Source organism: Pteropus alecto, unplaced genomic scaffold (genome assembly GCF_000325575.1).
Source record: "Pteropus alecto unplaced genomic scaffold, ASM32557v1 scaffold110, whole genome shotgun sequence".
Taxonomy (NCBI): domain Eukaryota; kingdom Metazoa; phylum Chordata; class Mammalia; order Chiroptera; family Pteropodidae; genus Pteropus; species Pteropus alecto.
The window spans coordinates 7,666,097-7,689,618 of NW_006431920.1; the positions used below are offsets into that span (position 1 = coordinate 7,666,097).

At 46.8% G+C, this 23,522-nt stretch overlaps 1 protein-coding gene across 4 annotated transcripts in view; it reads left to right on the forward strand.

The window, feature by feature from the left end:
• Positions 1 to 1,603: 1,603 nt before the first annotated feature.
• The window catches only part of PAX3 (paired box 3), a 91,763-nt gene continuing 69,844 nt past the window's right edge, over positions 1,604 to 23,522 (forward strand). For 3 of the 4 annotated variants that reach the window (XM_006906676.1, XM_006906673.1, XM_006906675.1), the window contains exons 1-4: positions 1,604 to 2,075; positions 3,370 to 3,605; positions 4,942 to 5,071; positions 6,239 to 6,373. In XM_006906676.1, the coding sequence (XP_006906738.1) occupies positions 1,991 to 2,075; positions 3,370 to 3,605; positions 4,942 to 5,071; positions 6,239 to 6,373 (586 nt within the window). In that variant the 5' untranslated portion in view covers positions 1,604 to 1,990. The remainder of the gene's footprint in view (positions 2,076 to 3,369; positions 3,606 to 4,941; positions 5,072 to 6,238; positions 6,374 to 23,522) is intronic. The other variant, XM_006906674.1, reaches the window with a different exon arrangement.

A 23,522-nucleotide genomic window follows, 5' to 3' on the forward strand; every position in this document is an offset into this window, starting at 1 on the left:
CACATGGGGCACTCTCTGCCCCTTGGGTGGGCCAGGGGATGTCCAGACATTTTCTGGGTGTCTCCAGAAACCTGTCTTGGATGCTCCTAGGTCAATCAAGGTTTTTGACTTTGGGCCCAGCCAAAAACTGCCTGCTTTTCCCAGGAACGAGTGGATTTTTACAAGGGCCAACTTGCAGACTGTCGAGCAGCTATACCCCACCCCCACCTTGCCTTCTGAGTCTGCCTTAATTAGGGGGTTGGGAGCCCGAGTTCACGTAAAAGCTGTCAGAGGAGTTGGAGGAAGGGGGAGATGGAGACGGAGGGCTAGAGAACTCCAGCGCAGGAAAAATTCAAAAATCGTAAAAGGAAAGGGGGAACTTGAAGCCCAGAAGTCATTGTTTCCTTTATTTCAAAGGGAAAAACCTGCCCAATTCTCATCCTTTTGATTGATTAAGGCCCTGAATACCTCGCAGGCCCAGAGTGACAGTCCCTGAATAGACTCCAGCGAATAAAGCGCAGTGCAGAGTGCAGGGCTGGCACTCGGGAGTGTAAAGGAGGCGAGTTCGCTGGCACTTACCAAGTTATAAATAAAAGGCTATGCACAATGGTACCTTCACTAAGGACAGACAGTCTTTACAACACTCCTGGCGTCATATCCTGCTGGGGACACTTCAGCTCTTAGCCAAGACTTTGCTCCTTTTATTTTTTTTTTTCCAGCAGTTTAGTCTGAATACCATAATAAATTCCTGAGAACAAATGCTGCAGCCGGGCAAAACCTTAACATATAGACGCATCTCTGCCATCGCATTGGGATCTATGCATTGAGATTTAGAGCTAGGGCTTTCTCAGGATGGTATTTTCATTCTAGAGGAGGAGATGGTTTGCTTCCTCCTCCCCTCCCCAGCCTTCAGCTAGGAGTCCTGGGCCTCCCCAGTCTGCCCCTGCCCTTAGACTGAAGACAAAAGAACTGATCTGCACAGCCTGGACTCCTCTTGAGAGGAACCCCACAGGGAGGACCCCTTAACAAACCTAGGCCAAGGGGCAATGACCAGAGGAAGGCAGGCTCGACATGCTGGGGGCTTCCAATGCTTTCCTATTGAAATTGCAGCCATTCCAGTGGCAGTAAGCCAAGAAAAATGAGAGAGAGAGAGAGAGAGAGAGAGAGAGAGCGCGAGCGCAAAAGCACCAGCAGGTAGAAAAAGAGAGACATAGACACCCAGAGAGGAATAGAGTCAGAGTCGGAGAAAGACACAGAGATAACACTGAGCGAGACAGAGACAAAGAGACAGAAAAATAGAAAGCAAACGACAGACACACATAGAGTGACAGAGACAGGGACTCCTCTCTGCTGTCAGCAGCTGTCAGCTCCCTCAGGCTCTCTGTCTCCCAGTTTCCACGGGTCTACGCTTCTCTCCCGGGGAAGGGGCACAGAGCGGGTCCCTCTGGGACCGGCCGAGGCCTCCACACCGCCGACGATGGGAAGAGAAAGTGGCCGCTGTCGCCCAATCAGCGCGTGTCTCCGCCACCCGGGACGGTCTCCCCATCGGCCAATCGCAGCTCAGGGCTCCTGACCAAGCTTTGGGTGAAAGAACTAATAAATGCTCGCGAGCCCGGATCCCCTCACTTGGTGTCACTACGAGAGGAAACTCCGGCCAGCCGCGCTCCCGCCCCCAACCCCTTCCCCGGCTCGTCGCGGCGCTGTGATCCTTCTCCCCAGCGCCCCCAGCCTCTGTGCCACTAGCCCAGCCTCCCACCAAACTTTTTCGCCCTGGGCTCGAGATCCTGGACTCAGGGGCCTCCCAGCCTGCCCCCTTTCCCGGCTTCACCTCGAGCTTCTCCCTGGACTAGGAGCGAGCAGTCCCCCTGCCCTCGGCCTTCCCTCTCTCGCCAGCCTTTTCTAGGGAGGGGGTCTCCACGCTCGGGGGAGTTCCCGAGGGTCACCGGCATCGCGCTCGCCTTTCTGTCTCGCCTCTACCTGGATATAATTTCCAAGAGAAGCTGCCACCAGGATGACCACGCTGGCCGGAGCCGTGCCTAGGATGATGCGGCCGGGCCCAGGGCAGAACTACCCGCGCAGCGGCTTTCCTCTGGAAGGTAAGGGCCTCCGCGGCGCCGGGGCTGCTCCGCCCTCCTTGCGCGCTCTGTGGGCTCCTGCGGCGCGCCCAGAGACCCCCATTCCCTGGCACCCCCCACCCCAGAAGGAAACAGTCGGGGCGAGATCCGCACCCGACTTTCTCTCTGCAAACGAAAACACAGTTCTCTCCGCAAAGTTCTTGCAGAGCTAGGCGGCCAGGCCTGCTCCGAGCGGGTCCACTTTCTCCTGTTGTTTTGGAAAAGCCGTGGTGGGGAAGGAATGAACCAGCTTCCGAGCACCAGAGAGCAACGTCCCCGCATTTTGTGCACCCAAAGGCATTATCAAAATTGTCCCGGCTGCACTCACATTTGCTAAACTCTTGTTAGTTCTGGAAGAATTTTCTTGCCCCTGCAAAGTTGTGGTGGTGGACACCGCGCGACATCGTGCTTGGGATTTTTAGCATTAATGTGTCATTATTTACAGTTTCATTCATCTTAAACGGCATCTTGAAGGTTTCTTCATCCGTTTGGGAAAATTGCCTTTCAGTCACCTTAAGGGTCTGGGAATCCCGGAGACAGGAAGTTTTGCGAGCCCAAACTTTTCTAGACAGTCTGAGAGTTGGGCATCCCAGGGGGGAAACCGATGTGGGGGCGGGAGGGGGGGGGAAACCCCTGCCCTTCCCTTCGCCCTCGGTCCAGAATAGATTATAATACCCAGAGCATGAATGGAGGCCTGCGATCAGACGCGGCTGCGTCTCTGTCCCAAGGTGTAACAGGTGACATGCGCTGCCACCTGCGGCCTTATTTTGGGACCCTCTTTGATCATTGGCTGGTGTCCTCTTAGCTGGAAACCCCGAAGACTGCCAGTTCCTCCATGTCCCTTAGAAAGGGAGCAGCCCCAATTGGACAGGGTTTGATGTGAGCAGAAGGCCAGCGTCCTGGTGAACTTCTGTCTGCCAGGAGGCTGCTTCTTGAGCAAGATACACTTTGTGCCAGCCCCAGGGTTACCCTGGTTCTCTAGAGATGCCACCTCTTGGACCTCAAAGAAAGACAGTTTTTCTGGGGCAAGTTATTTTGCCCTGGTTGTTCCCTTCACACGAGATTATGTGGCCCTGAATTGCTTAATAATTTGAACAAATGTGATTGACAAAGGGTCTGGGGCTGGGAACCGGATGTCGAGCAGTTTTAGTGCTGAGGCTGTAACAGGCGCGTTGGCCCGAAGAGTGCCAAGTTAGGTGGGCCCATCTTTAGCGGGGCTGCTCTCGATTCCCCCTAAATGACTCCCTTTGCCTTTCTTTTCACCTTCTTCTCCCAGTGTCCACTCCCCTCGGCCAGGGGCGCGTCAACCAGCTGGGCGGTGTGTTCATCAACGGCAGGCCGCTACCCAACCACATCCGCCACAAGATCGTGGAGATGGCCCACCACGGGATTCGGCCCTGCGTCATCTCCCGCCAGTTGCGCGTGTCCCACGGCTGCGTATCGAAGATCTTGTGCAGGTACCAGGAGACAGGCTCCATCCGTCCCGGTGCCATCGGTGGCAGCAAGCCCAAGGTGAGCCAGCGCGCAGGGCTCTGGTGGCTTCTGGGCCTGCAGTCGCCAGGTTTAGGGCAGAAGGGGCAGGGGGCAAAGACTGCCATTCGGGGCTTTCCAAAGAGTTATTTTTCAAGTCTGGGAAGAGGTGCGTGCGTTGGTGAGGTGTGTGCTGGGGGTGTGGTGGGTGTGGTGGAACTTGGTTGCTGCCTGAGGGACTCTCCTTGATAAATGCTAGTGGAAAACTCTAGCCCTTTTGCAAAGAAGATGGAGCATTTATAAAATGCCCCAATCCTGTAATTCCTCTTCAAACTGTCTTACTAGGCAAACAGTAAGCCCTATGTGCCCACCTGTTGCTGGCTTCTTCCCCAAGTATCTTCCAAGCTCCCTCACCTACTGCACTACACTTTCCAAAACTAATCTAAGAAGCAATTTTTTTTTAAAAAATGATTTCTCTCTTAACTCCGGTCCCAAGTCTCCTCCAATCCAAATTTTCTTCAAGGAGCTGGGTGGTTTGTTTTCTGTGTAATAAGCTGATGACTGGACTTTAAAAAAGCAGTTTGGTGCTATCCTAGAATTATTTTAGTTCCCTTTAAAAACAGATGAGTGAGAGGGGGTTACATAGGATCTGCCTGTTCTTCTGGATGTGGGGGAAATGCAATACAATTTTCTAGTTGCCACAGGACAAAATCAAAAGGAGCGTTCTGGTAGACTTAAGCCTTCCAAACACCCTGCTTGCCTCTTGCCACCCCAATGCCCTTGCAACCTAAGAATCTCTGGAAACCCTTTTAAGTGGAAAAAAAGAGAGACAGTCTCTCAAATTATCTATATTTGTAATCCACACTAATTTTTAAAAACTTAGACCCTCACCTTTTGCATTTCATTTTGTTCTTCGCTCTAGCTAAAATCTTGTGCTTCTTTGAAGAGGCACAAGTTGCAGATCTAACTTGATGTTTCTGCTCCCCTTTCAAGCATGCTTTTTTTTTTAGTTTCGTTTTGTGTGTGTGTGTGTGTGTGTGTTGATTCTGTGTAAGGCATTGCTTTTCTTTATTTCCGAGGATCAGAAAGTGCACCTCTCCTCCTGCAAGTGTTGTGGCTCTTCCATATTATCCTGATTGTCCAGGCTTATCTTGGAGAAGGAGGATCCCTAGGCTGCTCCGGGTGGGTGGGACGATTTCTTGTTTGCTCTTAGCGAAAAGCAAACTGCCTCCGAGAGTCCGGGTCTTTTTGCTAACAAGGGGGACCGTCCCAGGGGCTGTTGGAAGAAGCATCTGGCCTGGCCCTGTGGAGTCGGTGGAGCTGCCACATTTGGCTCAGAGGACCGGGTACCAACACCTGCCTGCCTGTTCTCTTAAAGCAGGTGACAACGCCTGACGTGGAGAAGAAAATCGAGGAATACAAAAGAGAGAACCCGGGCATGTTCAGCTGGGAAATTCGAGACAAATTACTCAAGGACGCGGTCTGTGATCGAAACACAGTGCCCTCAGGTACCAGGCCCGTTCACGTCTTCCTGAGGCACGGCCAGCGTTCGCTATTACCCGGGCGTGTCGCCGAGCCACAGTCGCCCCCGTGATTGATCTGGGCCCTCGGAAGGCGCCCTCCCCCCACCCCCGGGCTCTGAGATATTCTCGAACCAGGCGTTCTTGGTGCTTTACGATGGGAGCTGCTTGTCTTGGGGTTGAGACCGCCGTGGAGGTCTTCCCAAAAAGAATTTCTGTCGAGGAAGCAGGGCAGGAAACGCGAGGCGGAGGCCAAGCGTTTATTAATATTGATGTTCCCTTTTAAAGAGAAACAAATGTTTTGGTAACCCCAACCGAAGGGAGATGGGGCCGCGCCTGCCCAGGCTTTGCCGTGTGCAAAAGGGTGGGGAGGCTTCGTGATCCGCCCTCAGTGTTCCGGAGGGTCCCAGGGACCATCCCGCGCCCGCGCCAGCCGGAGGGAGGCGGAGGGAGAAAGAGGGGCGAGCGCGAGGGCGCGCGGGGAGAGTTTGTTTTTAATTAAAAAAGGAAACTCCCTTTTCTCCCCTGCGAGAACGAGATATTTCAGAGCATGGATTTGTTTACCACACTGGAATCTGGAAAAAATAAATGGGAGAGAATGCATTTTCTTTTTGATTTTTACAGTAGGAAACGATTCTGCAGTCGAAATTTAAATCCTTTATAGCTTCAAAAAACAAACAAACAAACAAAAAGTTGAATTGCAGGGGACGGGCGTGCTGTGGTTTTTTCCTCCCTAAACGCGAACCGTGGGGCCTAATGTCTTCAGGTGTGTGTATGTGGGGAGGGGGAGGGGTGCAGGAGGGTTCGTCGGAGAAGTCTCTGGGGTGGGAGAGGTAGAGCCTCGTCTATAGAGTCTAGAAGGGAAACGCTTCCGGGAGAGACGACAGACACGGCAGTTTCCGGCCCTAACTTCGAGGTGTGAGCTTCCCAGGCTTTCGTCTCCCCATTCCTAGATGTTGATTATGGGGTGGGGGATTTGAATGAGAGGCCGAGGGGGCGGTAGAAGGACGAGGAGGCCCCAGGAAGCAGGAGGAGGCACAAGCAGGCTGGGCCGGGCAGCCACTTTTGGGGACAGGCTGGTGGGGGTGGGGGCTCCCTCCAGCCCAGAACTGCAAGTCTCAGTCGTCTGCGCTCTCTCCCTCCACCCGCCTCCAGTGAGTTCCATCAGCCGCATCCTGAGGAGTAAATTCGGGAAAGGCGAAGAGGAGGAGGTGGACCTGGAGAGGAAGGAGGCAGAGGAGAGCGAAAAGAAGGCGAAGCACAGCATCGACGGCATCCTGAGCGAGCGAGGTAAGAGGCGGCGCGCTCGGGGCCCCAGCCGGCGCCGACAGCTGCGCCCTGACGCCGGACACGCGAGGGCGGCCAAGTCCCGGCTCGTGTCAAGGTCCTCCTCGCTCGTACCCGCTGCACCCGGGTGAGGGCCTCCGCGTGAGGGACCAGCACGCACTTGCAGTGAAAACAAACACGCGTTCTGGTTACTTTCTCTATAATCTTTCTTCGCACCACCTCGAGTCCCCACCCCCGTCCCAGGAATCTAGAACTAAGAATTGCACTTTGGGCGCAGGGCCGCTCTAGCCCTCAGACATACGGGACTGGGCGTCTTGGAGCGATTGGGGGGTTGGGGACAGTCCGTGAACCTCTAGAGGTTGAAGGAACTTTTGCGCCCTCAAGAAAGGCCGGGATCTCCAAAGAGTTTTCCACTTAGAGGAGGGCATGGAGGGAAGGAGGAAAGGGGGAGAGAGAGAGAGAGAGAGAGAGAGAGAGAGATATGGATGGAGGGAGAGACTCAAAACTTTTAAAAGCAGTGGGCCCCCTAAGTTGTATCACATCAGCTGCCTTATAAATGTGTGTGTAAGTTGGCTGTTTTTTTCTTTGTTTTAAATTGGTTTTCAAATGCGATGGAGTTTGATTTGTTATGTCTGGGAAATATAATCAGCATAAGCTCTGGGTTACAAACTGAGGGGACTTGGGTCTTGGGCTCGCAGTGCTGGCACCCTCTCTGCCCAGGTGTGCGGACGCCTGCTCTCCTGTTGGCTCTGACCTGTCAGCATCAAGAGAAAATCTCTCGTAAGGGCAGCCTGCTTTCCTTTTACAGGCTGCAGGTCATCTTCGGGTTGTAAAGGCATCGCCCCCAAAGGAAAGTCAACTCCATCGAGTTGCAGCAGGGGAGCCGAGGGTTTTGGCCTTGGGGGTGGTTGTACCTCACTTCAAATGCGAAAAGGGCCCCGAGTCACCGGGGTGCCCCCACCCCCCATGCCTGGCGCTCCCTTGTCTTCGGCCTGGATTTCGCTGGCCTGACTTGAATTCTGAGCTGCTCTTCAGGTGGGCTCAGAATGGCCACACACTGAGCACAGCTGGGCCAGGGCCCTCGGCCCGGTGGCGTCCCCATAGGACTGTGGCTGCGAAACTGGTCCCTTCTTGGACCTTCATTGCCAGACTGCTGGACCGACTGCTGGCTTACCGGAACAGCAGCTTTCCAAACCAATGAAAAATCTGTCCACAATCGCGAAGGGAACACTTAGATTTAGATGTTACAAATTCAAATAGTTGATTTTGGGAGAAACAGAAGCCTCAATGCTCTGGCACACACAGGGAATCGAGAACACCCCCCCCCCCAAAAAAATATCATGGCACTTTGCTTGCCTCCCTTTAAAGCATGGGTCTCACATGGTTTCGATTAAGCCCCTCCTGTTTTGGGGGGGCGTGCAGTCCTGCCCTAGGCCCTGAGAAGACACCCCGACTTTTATTCCAGGCCTAAATACGGCATAGAGGTGTTGGAGGAGGGAAGAAGGTGAGAAACGAGCCAACCCCAAACCCAGCAGGCCCCTGTGGGCAGCGAGGCCTGGGGACCGGAGCCCCTGGCCTCAGAGAGGCCAGGACAGGGTCGGGGGTGGCTCGGCTTTGCTGCGTGTTGCCGGAGGCGCCGGCGCGGTAGATCGGCGAGGCTTCCTCGCAGCACAGGCAACCAAGGCCCAGGAGACAAAACGCCTCAAATGAGCTGGTCAAACATTTGTACAACTTTTCCAGCTTTTACAAAGAAGGCCTTCTCTACACAATCTACACTTGGAGATGAACTTGGGAGACAAAGCCTGGAGAGTCCATTGAAACTCACACTTTAGCTGGGCCTAGACAAAGCTCCGGCTAGCAGCAGCTTGATGTGAACAAAGGAAGGCAACCTTTTTATAATTCAAGGAGAAAAGAAGAGAAAACAGCTCCACAAAGGGCGGCGAATAGACATTATGGGCTTGCAATGAGGGATGAATTATTCAATGAGCCCCAATAGCTGCTGCGCCAGGAAGTTTTATGGACTCTGCAGCGTGGAAAAAGTGGCCATTTCACCTACAAAGTGCTCCTGGTCTTTTGGGCCGGCTCGCTGGAACGGCCGCCATTCAAGGGCAATCGCTACCATTTTTAAAATCAGAGTTTTCTCCCCAGCGGGAGCTGTGCAGTGGAAAACATACACACCTCCGAGGCTGAAGCCTAATTTAATTTAGGGTTGTCAAGGATGATGCAGCGTCCGTCTCTCCAGTGCCTCTAGCTCCATTTCCAGATGAGCCCTGGAGGGCGAGAGGGGCCCAGAGACAGGAGAACGAACTGTATGTAGTTCGAAGAGAAGTTTAGAAACCTCGAAAAATCCCCTCTGTCGTCTGGACGTCAAAAGTCACAGGTCACCCCGCTTGTAAAATAGAACGAACGTTGATAAAGGGCTTTGAGCGCCCTGGCCAAGGAGGGGCATCGGATACCCCGACCAGGGGGCGCGCTCTCTCTTTCTTGGGGGCCTGGCGGGCGTTGCTGAGACCGGCTTTCCAGGGCACATCTTTCTGCTTGTCAGACACTAGGACACAGAGGAGAGGCCAGAAGCACCCTCGTTCTTCTCTCCAGGGGCTTCGCTTTCTCCTACACGCCCCGCTTTACTTTATCAACTTTCCCCTGTCCCTCGTCCGAACCAAGAGCAACGCTGCGTGCGGACCCGGGGCGCTCAGGCCCACGAGCCCCTGCGGGGTCCATCCTCGCAACTTCTTTGCGGTTGGATGGAGAAGGTTGGGCGACCAGAGAACACCCATCCCCCGCCCCCCAACCGCCCAGCCCCCGGCCGGCACCGAGATCCGAGCAGGCGCAGCCGAGAAGCCAAGCCCCAGTTTGCGGCATCGGGGACTGTGGGCACGGCCCGCGCTGTGGCCACTCAATGGGCCCCTCTGTTCCTCCCCCAGCGCGGCGGAGAGCGGGCCCGCGGGCGCCGCCACAATGGGGCGGCCCCCACTCCTGCGCGCTGCGCCAAAGCGCTGAGCCACCCCCTCCCCTGCGCTTCGGCCGGCTCGCAGCTTAGCTCGCCGGGCTGCAGCCGACTCAATCGCCTCCTTTATGTCCTACTCACTTTCATCTAGACACAGCCCGCCCCCCTCCTCTTTTTTTTTTTTTCCTCCCTTGCCTGAGGCTCACATTAGTGAAATTTCTGCAACCTCCCCCCATTTTTTTTCTTATTTTAAAGAAAGCCCTTAACACAAAAGCAGTGACTAATCAATAGAAACTGCTCCTTCATCTCCTCCTCCTCCTCCTCCTCCCTCTTCCTCCTCCTCCTCCAGCAGGGTGACGCTTTTCCTGTTTGTGCGTTTTGGGAAACATTTTTGCTTTGTGCTGTAATGGAATCAGAGGACAGATGAGGACTGTAAATGGACACGCGACAGCAAGACTCTCGCTTAAATATTTAGATGCAACGTTACAATTACTGACTTGTTGCAGCAACTTTGAAGTGGCGGCTCGAGGGTGCAGGGGGAGAGAGGCCAGATCGCCAAATCGATGTTTTGATTGGGGCTGGAGAGACCCGTCCGCAGGACTTTTCCCGCTTCTGAAATCACCAGTGAGCGTGGGAGGTTTCCAACAGTTTCAAAGGTTGAGCTAAGAGACCCCAAGCATAAGTCGGTTGGCGCTTATACTCCTTTGATATCCCCCCCTTCCTTTTTGACGTTTACGAACAACACTGTTGGTTTTTTGATTTGAGAAAGTCAAAGTGAGAAAAGTTTTGCTCGAGTCCCCGTTCTGTTTGTAAACTCGTGAGCTTTTCTGAAAATTAATGAGGACGACGTCAGCTTTCTAGCGGGGCATAGATAAAGCAATTAAAAACGCAGAAGAGCTTTAAAGGTCCTTGAAGTATTTCATTTCCAGTGGAATTATGAAAAGTGCACTTTATCATTAACGGGAGCGCCACTGAAATCCGGGGGCCGGAAGGCCGTTTCTTCCCCCCGAGTCAGCAGGCAAGGACATTTTGGCGGGAGGCAAGGGGGTGGGGAACGAACTCTCCCACAGATGAAAATCATGGGGTATAAGATCTGAGGATTGTGGCATCGGGACCTTGATTAAAGTGGACAGCCCACTCTCCAAGTCTATTTGTCAGAATCACGAATTCGACCCGTGTCGTATAATTCTTTCGAGTCAATTTCATATTTTCCCGAGTCCTTGCAACACTCAACGATACATTAAAAAAATGTATCAGAAATATCAGAACGTGACTTAAATTAGAACTCCACGCTGCGTTCTTTTCAAGAACGTAGAGGTAGCGATTTTCCTGTTGGAACGAGGGAAAAGGAAGCGCCAGAGTTCGGATGTCGGTTTTTCTTTTTCGCGCGTTTGTTCTGTTGGGTTGACTGCTGTATGTTTACTCTCTAGCCTTATCGAAAGCATGCAGATTTTCTAATTAATGCTTGAAATCGTATGTTTATTTGGGGGCTTGATTTGATTGTTGATAGCACCGGAACGGGGGCGAAGGGGCTTCAAGTGCGTAATGATTACTGAAGGGTCATTTAAGAGTCCCCAGGGCTGCGCAATAAATCCCACGCGGGCGGTGAGGCGGAACCAGCAAGTGCGCCTCGGTTCCGGAGGGTGCGATATGTGGAAATCGGTGGATAGGAGCGTTGCCACCGAATCCAGTGTCAACGTCTTCGAACACATATATTTTGAGGACAAAAACAAAAACAGAATCCTTCCTCACAGTGAGGTTAAATGTTTAAGTTGTGCGTAAGTTAATAGCCAGTGAAAATTTTTAAAAAACGCCACTACAGCGACAAACCTACAAAAGATGTAAGAGAGTTTGTGCAGGGCTGGAGCGGAGAAGGTTCTGTTCTGTGGGGTTCTACCGCAGGTAACTTATTTATGAGGGTAAATAAAGATTAAAGAACCATTAAGAACGTAGATATAGAACTAACAAGACACTAAAAGGCAATTAAGTAGTCAGTTTAATGCCTTATCTCTCTGGCTGCTCTGGGGTTGTTTTACAACTAGGAATTAAAATCTGAAAAGGAAGTTTTCAGCAGCTCTGGCCAAATATTGATTAAGTAGCTGTTTGCTGATACCATTGTTACACATTGAAAGGCCAGGATCGCGGCCCCTCGGTGGCCATCTTCCTTTGTGAGAAGTTCTTAACCACTGAGATCAAAGCAGGATCATTGAAACTTATCTGTCTTAGAAAATCCTCCTTTTCCTACGAAACCTCTAAGAAGGATTGACCAAATTCTCTTTAAAAAATAGGAACCGAAACCAGTTACATGTTGTGGGTTTGTAGAGAAGAAATGCATGGGGTGTTTTTAATTATCCTTAAGTGATTTCTTGTTTAGAACTTAGGCCAAGATGGTGAATCTATCATCATATAAATTCTTGGAGAGGTGGAAGGAGACATGGAAGCCAGTATCTGCCTGTCACTAAATTTCTGAATATGGAAGTTTCACTGAAGTTGTTTTCCAAGCTGGAACGATGTAAAATAAAGATGTCAGATTTTTATGTAAAATTAGGTAGGGAATAATTAAATACACAAGAAACTAGGAGTTGAATCAACTGCTTTTCTCTACATGTGTTTCCATAATTTTTGTGTTTATAGATGGTTAGATGAGTCTCATGTATATTTTTTAACTCCTTAGAATGAAGGAGTAGATATGTGTTTGTGTGTATAGTTTGCGCATCATTAGAGTTTATTTATAAGGTGGTCCCTATGAATTATGATGGTAGTAAACTATACCCAGTTGCACAAAATAAAGATTTATTAGTCCCATGGATTACACCTTCTAGAGTCATCAGAATTTGAGGTAAAGGCACAGCCTCCCTCCCCACTCATACTCAGTACTGCCGTTGAATGCTAGGGAAAGTATATCCCCAAATAATTCAATGACCTGTTTTGCCGTTGATTTTTAGATGAACTAGTAGACTTTTCCCCCTTTAGTTTAAGAATTCAATGCATTTGAATAGATTTTTATTATTATGAGAGCTACAATTCTTGCAAGGGATTTTTTTTTTTTTTTTAGAAATAGCATCTCTGTGCTTAATTTGCAATTCCAGTGAGTCACTCTAAGTGAGGTTGTGAAATTTATGCCAGATTCAAGCTTTGGATATTCAACTGTGCATCGTGGATCTGCCTGTGTGCGGGATTTCCCGAACCCTTTTCTCTGATTGTGCTCATGTCAGCGCTAAATAATTATTCCTAAGGCTTTATTTTCATTTTATTTTAATTTCCAGGTTTTTTTTGTTCACTCTTTAATGAGACAAATCTTGACACACAGTCAGAATCATTAGCAGATATTTTTTATTATTATCTCCCAATTAATAATCTACCTATGCTCAGAGGTTCTTTGATATAGTCTGAATCATCACAGTGTAGAACAATCGTCTGAAATATATTAAGCTGAAAGTATGAGTCAGCTTAGATCTGTTATAGTTACCTTACCCTGGGTCCAGATGCAGCGTTAGGTCGTTCATTGTTGCATATTCACATGTCCATGTATATTTCATGGTTAAAAGTTAAAGTAACTTTTCTCCCTTGGGTGTCACACTGTGTGTGCATATACTGCCAGGGGGACTGCAGCATTGAGCTGCACGTTGGGCCTGATTTCAGTACCAAGGCAGAATTACTGACTCAAGAACTGGCTTGTGTTAATTTGTATATTGTCAATAAAGACGGAAAAAGATAAATACAACTTTGATATCATTGTTAAAGAAGGAACTGGCTTCCTTTAGCTGGAGAACTGTGATCAGAGAAAGCGAAAGGGAATTTTAGAAGTCACATTGTTTCGGAAGCTGCACCCCAAAGTGGGGACAGAGGACCATATTCTACTCTGTTGGGACAGAGTTTTTTTGCCCCATTCATGCCAGTCTCTGGTAGACAGTGGCACAGCTCAGCTTTCGGCTGCACCTTTCAGTGTTGGGCCAAACACTGAGCTCTAAGAGCACTGAGCTTTTGCTGGAATCAGGACCTCTTTCCTGGAAGAAAGCTTCTCATCATATTATCTAGGTTAGGATTATGCTCCCAAATGAACAGAAAATATATGATTTCCAGTTTGTAATTGGAACGTGCTCAGTTTTCAAAATGCTCATTAACATTATAAAACGACTATTCAAGAGAGATGAGCTAGAAACTTCACCATTGTCAACGGGAGATATAGAAACCATGAGAAGCATTTGTTCAAGACACTTAAGGAATAATAAGTTTTATGAATTCTCATCTTCAATGTCTGTTTTCCCTCTTTCCTGATAAAAACTAAGACAAGACTAACAGATAATTTCTGCTATGGAAGAGGCCACTTCTCTTTAAAGAAAGAAATTGTATTTTAATAAAGGGCAATAGTATAAAATTTGGAAATTGAATAGATCATGCTTCTCCTAGAATGGAAGTTCTCGAGAAAGAGTTTTTACTTTGCACATTGCATATGGCAAAGTTTGTGGCATTTAATTTTTTTGTTGCAGGATTTTAAATAAACAATGGCAACGAAAAGTCTCTTCTCTTTGGAGTGAAACCACTCAGTCAAAGCAATCTGAATTTTTATATCTTTCTTAGTGTAGTGATTGGGAAATGAATCTTTCCCAACACAGAGAATTGGAACTCATAACGGGCAATTACACACTAGCTGTATATTTGTCTCCTTAAACCCATTCAGTGTTTTCTTGACTCTTAATGTATTTTTATTCGGCCAGATTTACTGCATCTATAATAGTATCTTAATATCAGCTCTCAGTTCCAAGGAGCCAATTTCCCACTCATCCCAGATCTAATTCCAGTGGATTCCATTTTGAAATAGCTGATCAAAATGCTTTGTGACAAGGATGGGAGACTCTTCTTGGCTGACTAATATGGGATTAAGGGAGAGGAAATGATACTGATTTTCAGCACTTAAAAATTTTCCAGGGTCATGTTGAGACCTCAAATAGTTTAGTTATATGGAGGCTTAAATGTAAACTTTCAAAATTTTTGTAATTGGATGGTAGGCATGTTTCTGGAAACAACTGCAGAAATAAATGTACTTGGCCTCTCGTCATTAGATGGAAACAATAAGAAAGTTAGGGTAAGCCAGTTAAGAAAGGAAAGTTAATTACTATGCAATTTATATTGCAACATGGAATTGATTTAGTTTTTGCATACTTTCCGAACAAATGCCTATATGGCCACATACGAATTTGCATTTTAACAGAAAGCCTACATTTGTAGGCTTGTGATTTTTCCAGGTAAACAGATATGTCAAAGGCACAGCCACCATAGACCTCTTATCTCATTATTTTTTTTGGCAAACCCCAGTGCAAGGCATAACTTAGTCAACAGGCACGTGGGCATTGTATGGGGGTATTAACATTTTCCTTGTTTCTTTTATAAGATGTATCTTTTTAAAAACATTTTGTTCTTGAATAATTAAGGACTCATAGAATCTGCCTTCAAACATATAGTTTAAAATTTTCCCAATATTCAAATATATTATCATGATGAAACAAATCTTGGCCAAAGGTACATGATTCTTTGTGTGTGTGTGTGTGTGTGTGTGTGTGTCTCAATTACCATGGTTGAGCTTAACCTGAACTAAAGAAAATTAATTGGTCTAATTCATTTTATTAAAAGAAAAGCAACAGGTTTCTTCTTTCTGAATCCCCACTTGGCCAGTTTCCTGATTGAGGTTCACTAAATCAATTGAGTATTCCTTGTCAAAGGTACATGATTCTTTGCGTGTGTGTGTGTGTGTGTGTGTGTGTCTCAATTACCATGGTTGAGCTTAACCTGAACTAAAGAAAATTAATTGGTCTAATTCATTTTATTAAAAGAAAAGCAACAGGTTTCTTCTTTCTGAATCCCCACTTGGCCAGTTTCCTGATTGAGGTTCACTAAATCAATTGAGTATTCCTTGTCTTCTCTGACTTAGGCACACCCCAAAATCTTTGTCCATGTTTTTGTTTGCCTTTTAAGAGCTCAGTGCCCAAGGTAAAAGTGGCCTGTTCTTGAATCATTAATTTTGCTCTAAAATGGAGACCAAGCGCATTTCAGGTGTGACCCCTTGAACTTCAGTTTCAACATCTATAAGATGGGGCATATCATACCAACTTCCCAGAGTGACATGAGAATAAAATGAGAAGATGCAAGTTATGTGTAAATTACATCTATCACAGGAAAATTCAAAATCTTGGGGAAAAATAACCTCTGAATATGCAGAAAGTGACCAGTCTACTGGCAGATGGGCTCTGCCCAAGGGCAGATAAAAGCTTAATTCAGGGCTTAGGAGCAACAATGAAGACTAACACACGCACACAAACACACACACACACACACGCACACATATACACACAGAGAGTCTACTTTTACTAAATCAAAAAAATTGAGTTTATAAGCAACTATTGAATGTAATGGATTTTATTGATCTAATATATATGAAAAATAATAAAATTCTAAAACCATTCACTGAGTTGTCAAAAGATATTTCTTAATTACTTTTTCTCCTAGTTTTATAAAGATTACTTTTCTCCCTTAGATTAACTTGGCTTTTTAAAATGCCTTCAAATCCAACTTTTCTTTGTTTCTTTTCTTCTTTTTTTTTGTCGCACAAGTTCTTTATGCTAAATTAGAGCTTGACAAACAAGTTGCTTTTTGAAAGTAGGTCTCACGTATCCATTCTCGCTCCTGAAATCCTATCACAGTCCTTCGTTGTGTGGCATTTGGGGGGATAATTTCTCATTACGTCTCTTCTTCAGCCTACTTCATTGTTCTAATATGTCCTCATAGGTCCACGCATGAGACTGCGTGCATTCTTTCTTTGTGCATGATTCTTCTTAATCCCTCTCCTTTAAAATTTGAGTTCAGAAACGGTAAGGAAACTTTCCAGTTTGTTAAGCTGGAGGACACAGTTCAGTGGCCTTTCTATTTGATTTTCCTCTATCCAGTGCCAGAAGCTTGGGATTTCTGTGTTATTGGGGTACGACGTGGGGGTGAAAGAGGGCAGTCTGGCTTGTAAGGCTTTGGGGGGGCTGCTGCCCTGTTCCTCCTGCTGGAGCGGCTTGCCAGTGCGGCCGCCAGTGCGCTGGAGAGAAGAAGGTTGTTTTCTTATGCCCACATGCACTGGTCTGACCTGTCTCCGAAATAGGTCAGGCTGGGGCACAGCCAGTTTATGCAGCTGTTGTGGCTTAGGCGTCGCAGCAGGCAGCCGGGGCTCCTTGGCCAGCCGGCCCCCAGTGAACTGATAAAAATTCGTTGGTGAGCCATGGGGCCTTCCTTCTGGACTGAGCTGGCCCCCTGAAGGCTTTTAGATGCAAGGGGGCTCCTGGATTATGGGGGCCAACTCTCAGCCTCAAAAGGGAGGCATTCTTCTCTATTCTGAGGATTCCACTCTCGTGGATTGGAACACTCCAGTGAAACATATGCTTTGTCGGATTTTGTTTTAAATCATCAGATTTCTTTTGGACTGGGTCAAACATTCACTTTGTACATAATTCACAAGCTATAAGAAGATGTACAGTGACAAGTTTTCTTCCCACTTGTGTCCCTCGGTATCTTGGCTATTTTTAGAGTGTCTGTGCATAAACAAGCAATTGCATCCATGAGCAAGAAATTACATCTCTCTCTCTCTCTTTAAAAAATATCATCTCTTCCCCTTTTGCACAGAGGGTAGCCTCCCGTGGAAACTATTTTGCGCCTTGCTTTTTAAATTCTACTTTAGGATATCTCTAGAATACATCTCAGAAATTACTCTGCACCCAGGTCTCACGGTCTCCTCAGCCTCTGTGTAGAGCTGTATAGTATTCCATCATCCTGGCAAACGACGATTGACTTAACCTCTGTTGTTTCCAGTCTAACAGCACCATTTGGCACACATGTTGAGTTTATTTGTGAAATAATTCCGCCGTGGTAGGGACAAAGGGAATGACATTTGTAATTTCGATAGCTCTGGTGGAATTTGGGTTCTGTGTGGAGAGCAAATGGTGGGGGAATGCTTAGCGACCATGGGGAGGAAGTGTGTTTGCCTGTGGCCACATGCTCAGGAAAAAAGAGACACTTTTCTCTGTCACTGTAGGTATGTAGGAAGTGTAGGTTTTGAAATTTCTGCTAACAGTGACTACGCTCTGGAAATTTCTTTAATATTCAGTTATTTCTTCCAATGGAACATTCTCTAAATCCAAAGAGATTTTTTTTTGACTTATTTATTTCACTTTTTATTCTTTTTTTCCTTGTCTACTGTTCACTTCACACCTCATCAAAAATTATATATTTATGTTAAGCATTCCTCCTTATTATTCTTTCTGTGCTGGAAAAATTATAGATAGTTTTATGACAAGCGAGAGGGTAGATTATGAATACTAAAGCATGGTCTTGTATTTCTAATTTTCAAAAAGTGCTGGTCTGATGGTCTAGGGGTTTCATGAGTTGGGTAAAGACCGATTTTGAATGTTACAAACTTTTATGGGGTCTGTATCCATTCCCTTCTGTGCACAAAAGATGTTTTATATTTTTGCACATACCTGGCCTTCCTCCCATCATTTCAGCTTATTTTTTTTTTTCTTAAATCCGATGCTCGGGAATTCAGTTTTCGATGCTGCTGAGTACCTGGCTTACTAAGCTAGAAGTCTGAGGCCGTGAAACAAGCCAGAAAGAACTGTGCTCCAACCAAAGAGCAAAACAACCCCCTCCAAACCGTCTTGAGAAAACTGGAGAGATGCGAACACCCATAAATAATTCGAAAGTAAATGTTTCAAGTCATGCCTTCTTAGGAACGGGCCTTTCAGAAACAGGAGAACGAGTTAGGGGCTGCGGTTTTATTTTTGAAAATCAAAATCTTGATTCGGTTTAAAAAAAAAAAATAACAGAAAAACAAAAACAAGTCTTTCTTGACTGTTCTGGCCACCAGCCCCAGAGCGTATAACACAGTTCTGCTGGGTGGGAGGCAAAAAGAGAGTTCTAATGCTAGAACTTTAGTCTGCCCTTGCTTCCATGGAAGGCAGCTCGCTGACTTTAGTCTGCGCTTGCTCTGGGTTCTCTTTCTGTTTCTTCTTTTTTGAAAATCTAAGGGATTCGCTTCGGGGATGTAAACAGGCCTGGCGTTTAAGGGCATCTGCAAAGAGCTGAGAGGAATTAAAAGCAGCTCTTTCCTGCCCCCCCCCATTCCCCTCCCCCAAGCTTTATGCATAATTTGGATTGAATCAGGCCCATAATTTGTGACATGTGATTACTACCTGCGGAAGTACACAGCTCCGCTCGTAGGAAGGAGGGTGAAGGGAGAGTTCATCTTAATGAGGAAAAAAAAAATGGATTTGTTTGTCAGGTGGCTGTGATGTTCTCAACAGAAATTTAGACCTTAGAAAATAAGAAGTTTTCAGGTACACACCAGCAGAACGACCAGACTTTAGATTTGTCGTCACATCGTCGTCATCCACACAGGTAGCAGGCAGAGGTGTTCTCCAGGGGACTGGCTCTGTGTCAGTGAGTAGGCGTTTCAGCGGGACAGCTGCCCCTCCTCTTCTGATTTGTAGATTTGTGATGTTTTCCAATAAAAAAGGACCCGTGAGTTCATTTGGGGGAAATGCTTCAACTTTCCATTTCATTATTCCCATGTGAATGGAATCTTAGAGTCTGGAATTGCTGGTTATATTTTGGAAGAATTTGGAGCGTCTAACGTCCTCTCAGACCATTCTAGAGAGAGCCGGGAGTCACTTCAAGAAGCCGAGCAAAAAAATGGGGTCTCCTCACAGTGCCTCCGGCGGACCAGGAATTTGCCAGAGCAGAACATGATGTGGGAAGCCATCCAGTGTGCAAACTTTCCAGGTGGTAGATTTGTTTGGCTTTTATGCAGACAAGGCACATCCGGGGCTTGTGTGCACACAATGCACATTTATCAGAGGGCAGTAGAAAGGCAACTTCTATAGTTTCTTACTGGAAGCCAACGTCTGCTTGTGGTCACTGGCCTTGCCAAACTCTGAATACTTGCTGAATTTTTGTCTGAAAGAAGAAGGCAAGTGGAGGCGTGGGGACTTAGCGTCAGGTCGGAAACTGCAGAGCCACGCGTAAGAGCACAGGGGCTGGGGTGATGCTGGGGTATTAGTGGGTCCCCTTGTAGAGGGGATCTGCTGCAGGTGAAAGTCCATGTGGACTCTCAAGGCCTGGCCTGTGTTGGATTTAGCTTCTGGGCTTTTCTCTGGGCTTTTCTGAGGACCTTTGCTTCTCTCTGCCTTCTTCTTGCCAGTGGAAAGCATAAGCTGGTGTTCTTAGGGCGTCTGTAAGCATAAAGCCACTTAGGAGCTAGAAAGGCCATCTCATCTTGTTTTCATCAGAGGCTCAATAAGTGGCCAGTACAGTGTGGGGATGTATGGCTCTTCTGCTGGTCAAAGCAGGTACTCATTACAGGGCAGGCACACTCTTGCGTCATGCTGTCTGTCCTTTGTAGGCAAATCGAAACTAAACCACTGCATAGGCTTTTATTCCTAAAGGGGACCTTGGGCAGATAAGAAGAGGAACAATTTCCTTATTACAAATACATAGAGAACCGAATTTGGTCTGAATCTTTGCTGGCTAACTCTCGTCATTTTATTGAATTACTGTAATTTAATGTTACTAGTTTAAACTAACGATTTTACCCTGAAATGAATCCTTTTTATTATTATTTTTTTTAAATGAAAAACCCAAATTAAATTTGTTAGAAAAGACACTGAGTATCTTTCACAGTTAAATTTCTGGTACTTGGAAAATCCTTTCGGAAAAAACTTTAAGAAAAATAGAACTGTCACTCATACTGTAGTTTATAGGAAATGATGTTACCAGAACAAGTTGGGGCTTTTTATAGGCATGTTAGGAAATCTCCCTCCCCCAAACACTCTGAAAATGTTTCCCCTTACTCTTTTTTCACAAAGGCCTCTGCGGGCCGACCTTAGTAGAAAGAGGGTGTCCGGTCTCAGATGTTGTCCCTTATCCTTCCCTGTCCCACCTCCATCTGGCTTTCCCTCTCTGCGCAGCCCAGCTCCACACACACGTAGGACACATACTTCCGCCAAGCTCCACCTCGCTCGCATCGAGACTCAACCGGGTGCCCCTCTTAGGGGTGTTCACACCCTGCAATGGACCCTGGGAGCTGACAGCTTAGCCTGGGAGAACGAATCCCTAATGGGAGCCTTCCAGTATCCATGCGGGAAAGGTTTCCGGTGGGGCCGAGGGATCGTTTCTGATGCCCCTCGGATCACAGGCCAGCAGGACCCGTCTTCACTGTGAATGGGCAAGACTCATCCGCAATGAGGCTGCGGCCTGCTGGGCATGGCACCCCATTGAGCTGCCCACAGGGAAGCATGGCCAGGTGGGGCCAGAAGCATCCTCTACCACAGGTGAATTTTCCACACTTCCTGGGTGCCAAGGAAGGGCCTTGGCTAGTGTCTTTTGAGTTTTCTGGCAAAGAGCAGGGCCAGAAGAAGGACACGAAGAGTCTGTTCTGGCCTACGGCTGTAGACAGTGAGGGCAGCGTGGGGGCCATCTTGCCTCACAGCTTAACACCCTCCCCAAGGGTCAGACGCTCGATCTGAGTTTTTGCTCTCCTAGTGGCACCTGGACAGTTGTCAGAGGTCAGAAGAAGTAAGGCTGCCCTCCTCAAGAGGACTAGGGACCAAGGGGCATCTGTAATACATCCACTGCCTGGGAGAGCTTCTGGAAGGCCAGAGACTCTTCGGCTGGAGTCCTGGGGAGCCTCAGAAACACATTGCTTTGGAGGATATAAGCCATGAAGGTCCCAGCGGAACAGCTGGGATTTATTCCATCTGCAATGTATAGGGTTCAGACATAGCCTGTTGTGTCTGTGGACAATTAAATGGATTCTTGCTGAACCCCCAAAGTTGGCACTTAGACTCGATCGATGTTTTATAAGTATTAGGTAATGGTAGTGGATGCATCTAGAAACAGCCTACTTCTCCCCCAGGCCCTCTCAAGTGGAGGATGACAGAGGAGTGCCTGTCAGAAGTGGGTTTCCCAGAGACCTGCTGAATCTCCAGTTCCAGGGCCCCTCACCTTCCAGGCTCTGGGAGGGGTTCTGACAAGGTCTGCATGCCATTAAGTTTTTGCAACTGTTGCACACTTGAGATATGTTTGTATTTATTTCTCAAGAGGGGCTCCCTAAATTATAAAAGCTTCAGGTCCCACAAACCTGCATCTACCCTTGTCCTCAACAGTTTAGGGTGGGAAAGATAGAAGTGAGGAGAAATGGGCTCTCTGTGCATGGAATATAGGCTTAGCACAGCTGTGTATGAGAGCATAATAATAAATAATAACAACAACAACAACAACAACAGCAACAGCAACAATAATAACGATAGTAATAATAATACCCAGTTACCCTCTACCTGTCTTGGACTACAGAGTTTCCAGGATGCTCCCTCATTTCTGATGACTTATCTTGTTTACTACGGAGCCAAAGTCTGGGTCTGGCAACCCAGAGGGCCTGAGAATTTACCCATGTGGCCCTCAGGCCACACAGCAGCCTCGGTCCTTGCAGGGTGCTCCATAGAGGGATTCTGGATCGACTCCTCACAAGAAGATGAGATACGTCCATCCACTAACCAGATATGGGCAAGGCCATTCATATTTTTGGACCTTGGTTCCCTTAGCTGTAAAGGTTGCATGAGGCAATTTTTAGACATTTCTTATAGGTCTCTAAAGCTATTACTGTGACCAGGTTGCTTTCCTTCTCTGCACCTTATTCTCTCTTCTCTGAAAAAAACAGAAGCAGGGGCAAGGTAAAGGTTATGGCCCCTCCCAGCTTAGGCAGGCTGTGGTAGCTGTGGCCACGTCTTGCTCTTAGCGGACCTTTGGGAGCCCCAGGTGGCTTTTTAAGGAAATGGTGGGACCGCCAGGCAGCCAGGGAATAAGGATGGAGAGGCCTCTGGCCCTTCGATTTCTTCGAAAGTGAGCAACTCCTACCAGCCTTGTCTCTGGGGGAAAGGATGCTCTGATGCTGGAACAGTGAGGGAGGGAACAGAAGTTTGCTGTGCTGTCGTTGAACAGGTGGGCACACTGGCCTTCCCCATCCAGGCTGGGAAATGCATGCTTTCCTGCATCACCTATCATAGAAGGGGCTGGGTATTGTTTAGAGACTTCCCCTTAGGTTGGAGCTGCTTAAACAAGACTGCAACATTCTTTCTTTCAAATCATCTGTGCCTAGACATTTTCCCCTGTGCCCAGAGAGGAACACAGGAGATTGCTGGTCAAAGCTGGAAACTGTCTGGGCCTGAGGAGAGAGGGAATCAGACAATGGTGCCTTTACTTCATCTAATTCTGCTGTCGTATCTTAAACTTAAATTAGTTTCCTCACTAGCAGTTGTCAGAAACTGAATTGGACAAAAGATTTTTTTTGTTTTTTTGCCTTTGAGTTAAAAGACATGCAAATATACTTACAAATAAAAAAATATATAGTATTCGAATCAATTAAATTCTTAAAATTTAAAACAGAATTTGTAAGAAAATTTGTAAAGAATAAACAGGTGATAATTTCAAACCCTAAAGTTTTTGTTTTTTTGCAAGGACTGCCTTATGAAGGATTTTAGAAACTTGGAAAGAATGTAAGAAATGCTTTTTTGTTACACTGAAAACAATTCAAAGCAGTATGTCACAGTCTAATATTTTTTCCCCTCACTATTTTACTCTTTTATTTTTGTGGAGGAAAATTTTCTAAAAGTCAACATCTACTACGTATTAACCTTTTAGGTATATATTCTGGAAACAGACAATGATTCATGCAAATTCTGCAATCCTTAATTGCAAAGACCAAACGATAACGATATAAAACGCATTGTGAAAATACATTTTTTGTTTGAGGAATTTCAGAGCATATAAAATATCCATACTCATACTTGCATGAATCTGATATGTGTGGGTCAAATTTTGTTGCAGTTTTCTTTATCTTAAATAGATTTGTGGAAACATATGTAAGCAAATATTGCTAAAAATATCTACTAATCTTTAAAATAGAAGCTGAACATTATGAAATGAAAACATCAGGAAGAGGAACTATACTCCTTTATACTTTCCACATAATAAGTACTACTGTTTACTATATGAAAGACTTTGTTTCTATTTTTCTTAGCGATTATCCTGTACTCAGATCAAATGTGTTGCAATTTTGAACTTTGAATTGCAAATTAAAGTTTTTATTTGATAAGAGTCACTATTTGACCTATAGATAAA